This window comes from Nicotiana sylvestris, chromosome 2 (genome assembly GCF_000393655.2).
Source record: "Nicotiana sylvestris chromosome 2, ASM39365v2, whole genome shotgun sequence".
Taxonomy (NCBI): Eukaryota; Viridiplantae; Streptophyta; class Magnoliopsida; order Solanales; family Solanaceae; genus Nicotiana; species Nicotiana sylvestris.
This window is the reverse complement of record NC_091058.1, coordinates 171,595,792-171,600,610: the sequence shown is the minus strand read 5'-3', so window position 1 is coordinate 171,600,610 and position 4,819 is coordinate 171,595,792. Positions and strand designations below refer to the sequence as shown.

Here is a 4,819-nt window from a genome sequence, read left to right as displayed (position 1 = left end):
TGCCAATAGGAGCTATTAACTAACTTGAATCGCCAATTCGTCTAAAATCAGTAGCAATAACGTGTATGCACCTGCAGAACATTAGGGTAAAATCAGTAGCATTAATGCCAATTCCTTTCTGCAATCAGTCTACTTCTTTATTTCCGAAACTTATAGATATCATGCCTATAGGTTCTGTTTAACGCTTAGGCAAGCCTTAGGGTAAAATTTTATAATTGCATCAGTTTTGATAATTACAACCAGCAGACAGGCCTAATTTGGACCTCTTATCTGAAAATATGTGATAAGTTAACCACCCTTTCTACGTCAAGTTTAATACATACCAAACCAGTATTTGTAAGTCATGCTAAATAAGGAGGCCGCCTTGAGCCTTAACTGCTATTTGTATCCCTTTTTAACTGCTATCTGTTATAGCTTGTCGCCTAGATTTTTATCCTTTTGAAATTCCGCAAAAGCCCCAACTCCCTCCCCTTTAGGATTAGTAGTCCCATATGCCTCCGGGACTGATAAGATTGGGACGGGTAATAGCATGCAATAAGTAACGATACCATTTCGCGCTTTAACACCTTAACGGAGTGGGAAGGGTAGATATGGATATGATGACCGATGCGCTAATATTACGTGTGACCCCTCTTCTGAGGAGTGATCGTTGGGTATTGCATTGAAGTGATCCATATTAATTATAAACTTAGGACCCCCCTCCCTTTATTTGCTTTCATCTCTTCTTGTAAAACTGTTCAAATCTCTTTTTCATGAATTTCTGCCCTCTCTACTTACCTTCGAAAATTTTCAACCTGTTTGCAATGTTATATGTGAATCCTTATTTGAGCCTTGATTGTTTACTTGTAAAGTCACAATTGTAACATGTCCGGGAACCACACTAGTGGATCTTGAGGGGTTCCTAACACCTTCCCCTCGAGATAATTTCTAGCCCTTACCCTAATCTCTGGTCTCTTCATCTCAAACCCTTCTTAAAGTGTCCTAATGCACTATAATCATTAGGTGGCGACTCTTCAACTTCTAAACCCAATTCTCGAAAGGGAATAGAGTTGTCCTCCCAATGTCGTATACCCGATTTCTGACCCCACGGTTAGATAAAAGGAGGTGTCGACAAACATCACTGGCGAGGAAATAGCTAACATTGTAGTACAAGTGCTAGAAATCCATAAGATCACCTATCATGAGGACAAGCTACCACATGAAGGGTTAGGGCATAACAAATCACTGCACATCATCGTGCAATGCGAAGATTATTTCATCACCAGAATCCTGATCGATGGAGGTTCCAGCCTCAACATTCGTCCGCTGGTAACACTCAAGAAGCTGGGTAAAGGACAGCAAGAGATAAAAGACAGAGCAATCAATGTGAAAGCCTTCGATGGTTCTCAGAGGTCCACCATTGGTGAGATTATTCTATGCTTGCAGGTGGGACTAACATGGTTCAAGGTCGATTTACATGTGATAGATGTGCCAACATCTTACAATCTGTTATACAATTTGTTGTTGGGACGGCCATGGATTCATGCTACTGGGGTCGTAGCATCAATGCTACATCAGGCAGTAAAGTTTGATTGGAATCAACAGGAGGTGATCATTCACGGCGATGAAAGCAACCCAATATACAGTCACCAAACCATTCCAGCGATCGATGGAAGAAAAAAACTAGGTGGGGAGACTTACCACCACATTGAGAGGGTCAATGCTATCGACAAAGACAAATGGTAGGATAGCAAAATCGAGAGCATATTGAATTAGAGTGGGTACAAACCTGGCAAAGGGCTCGGCAAGAACCTCCAAGGAATCGCTAAGCCTATAAAACTCAAGAAACATGGCACTACCTTTGGTTTGGGATATGATTACACCTGGGAAGAATTCAACAACTGGTCGCCACCATGCGCGGTCCTTACTATCCATTAGAGCAGCCAATACCACATCTAGAGCAGACTTTCTAACAGGCCGACATTGTTTATGGGTCAGATGAAAAAGAAGCACTTGCAGTGGTAAAGAACTTGTTCCTAGAAGACAATAATATGGACTGTTGTGTTGTTCTCGAGGATCAGGGGGAGGAAGGCCCTTCCATACAAGCTATGAGCAGAGGGGCATATCTCAAGAATTGGACCATCAGGACAACCAAAGCCCGACGTGCCTCAGGGTAGCAAGGCTAAAACTTCATTGTTTTTACTAAATGATTTTCTTTTCTCATTTTCAATTATCGCAATAAGATCTTCAATGTTCAAAACAGTTATTCAACTTATCAAAAGCATTTTGATTTTTCTTATGAATTAATATTTATTGCTATCGTTTTCTTTCCATACTTTACCAATACATCATTACTATTACTTATCTTGATGAACCAATGACTGTGACATGCAATGAAACGACGTAACAAATGGACATTGATTCAGAGGAAGATGACATACCTGACGAGATTGTCAAAGAAGTTGAGAACTTTGAGAACAGGCCTAAGTCCAACTTGGACGAGACCAAAATTGTCAACTTGGGAGATGCAGAAAATGACAAGGAAACACGAATCAACATTCAACTATCGCCATCAGAAAAGAAAGAATACACAAAATTTCTAAAAGAATATGAGGACATATTCGCCTGGTCGTATGATGACATGACCGGTCTGAGTACGTCTATTGTGGCTCATAAACTACTAAATGATCTAATGTGTCTGCCGGTAAAGCAAAAGCTCAGAAAGTTCAAGCCTGATATGAGTTTGAAAATCAAATAAGAAGTCAACAAGTAGATCAAATCTAAGGTTCTCAGGGTAGTAGAATACCCAACATGGTTAGCCAACATTGTACCAATGCCAAAGAAGGATGGGAAGGTTAGAGTCTGTATTGACTACCGGGATCTCAACCGGGCCAGTCCGAAGGACGACTTCCCTTTGCCAAATATACACATCCTGGTCAACAATTGCGCCAAGCATGAGTTACAGTCATTCATATATTGCTTCGCTGGTTATCATCAGATCTGGATGGATGAAGAAGATGCTGAGAAAACAGCTTTCATTATGCCATGGGGAGTGTACTGTTACAAGATAATGCCATTCGGCCTGAAGAATGCAGGGGCCACCTATATAAGGGCCATGACTACCATCTTTCATGATATGATGCACAAGGAGATATAGGTGTATGTGGATGATGTTATTATCAAATCCAGGAAGGCCACTGACCACATGGAAGATATGAGGAAGTTATTCAATAGAATACAGAGGTACAACCTAAAACTAAACCCCGCAAAGTGTGCATTTGAGGTTCCTACTGGGAAATTGCTTGGGTTTATTGTGAGCCGCCGAGGAATAGAACCGGATCCATCAAAAGTCTAAGCCATTCAAGAGCTACCACTGCCAAAGAATAAGAAGGATGTGATGAGTTTCTTCGGAAGGCTTAACTACATCAGCTGATTCATAGCATAGTCTACGGTTATCTGTGAGCCAATCTTTAAGAGGTTAAATAAGGACGCTGCCACCAAATGTACCGATGACTTCCAAAAGGCCTTCGACAAAATCAAGGAGTACCTGTCCACACTACTATTCTTAGTCCCGCCAGAGCCAGGTAGACCCTTATTACTCTACCTTGCAGTGTTAGATGGAGTTTTCAGCTGCGTTCTGGGGAAGCATGATGAAACGGGGAGGAAGAAGCAAGCCATCTATTATCTCGGTAAGAATTTCACCCCTTACGAGGCCTGGTATTCTCCATTGGAATGCACCTGTTGTGCTTTGACTTGGGTAGCTCAGAAGCTGAGACATTACTTCTGTGCCTATACTACATATCTCATATCGAGAATGGATACTTTGAAGTACATCTTCCAAAAGCCCATGCCCACTGGCAAGCTATCCAAGTGGCAAATCCTGTTGAGTGAGTTCGACATTGTTTACGTAACTCAGAAAGCGGTCAAGGGACAGGCACTGGCAGACCACCTTGCTGAAAACCTCGTGGATGGAGGATACGAACCCCTAAAAATGTATTTTCCTAATGAAGAGGTATCATTCATAGGAGAAGACATCGCAGAATCCTATGACGGTTGGAGAATGTTCTTCGATGGAGCGGCAAACTTTAAAGGAGTTGGCATAGGAGCAGTCCTAATATTAGAAATCGGTCAACATTATCCAGTGTCTGCCAAACTCAAGGTCCCCTACACCAACAATATGGCCGAGTAAGAAGCATGCATCTTAGGACTCAAAATGGCCATCGACATGAATATTCATGAGCTACTAGTGATTGGAGATTCAGAATTACTTATATATCAGGTACGAGGAGAATGGATGACCAAGAACTCCAAGATACTCCCGTACCTACATCACGTACAGGAATTGAGAAAGAGGTTTACGAAGACGGAATTCCAGCATGTTCCTAGAATCCAGAATGAGTTCGCTGATGCATTGGCTACCCTATTATCTATGATGCAACATCCAAACAAGAATTTCATTGATCCCATTCTAGAGAAAATTCATAATCAGCCAGCTTACTATGCCCATGTCGAAGAGGAAGCAGACGGAAAGCCTTGGTTTCATGATATCAAGGAATATTTGGCAAAAGGAGAGTACGTGAAGCTTGCAAATCCTACTCAGAAATGCACACTTCAGAGATTGCCCAACAACTTCTTCCACAGCAGAGGAATCTTGTATTGGAGGACTCCTGATTTGGGATTATTAAGATGTGTCGACGCAAAGAAAGCATCCAAGCTGCTAGAGGAAATTCATACAGGGACCTGTGGTCCACATATAAATGGTTTTGTCTTAGCAGAAAAGATACTCCAGGCTGGTTACATTTTGATGAATATGGAAATGGATTACATCCAGTTTGTCTAA

The 4,819-nt window shown here is 41.7% G+C and overlaps 1 protein-coding gene across 1 annotated transcript; it reads left to right on the top strand.

Moving 5' to 3' along the window:
- Window positions 1-4,192: 4,192 nt before the first annotated feature.
- On the top strand, window positions 4,193-4,819 carry LOC138885973 (uncharacterized). Its single transcript, XM_070166991.1, has 2 exons — window positions 4,193-4,258; window positions 4,355-4,819. Exons 1-2 carry the CDS (start codon window positions 4,193-4,195, stop codon window positions 4,817-4,819), a joined length of 531 nt encoding a protein of 176 aa, XP_070023092.1.

Excerpts from the sequence above, each read along its gene's own strand:
- LOC138885973 (XM_070166991.1), top strand. The coding sequence starts at position 4,193 with ATGGCCATCGACATGAATATTCATGAGCTACTAGTGATTGGAGATTCA. Across the intron at positions 4,259-4,354 it reads CAGAATTACTTATATATCAG|CATGTTCCTAGAATCCAGAA; the intron begins GTACGAGGAGAA and ends ACGGAATTCCAG.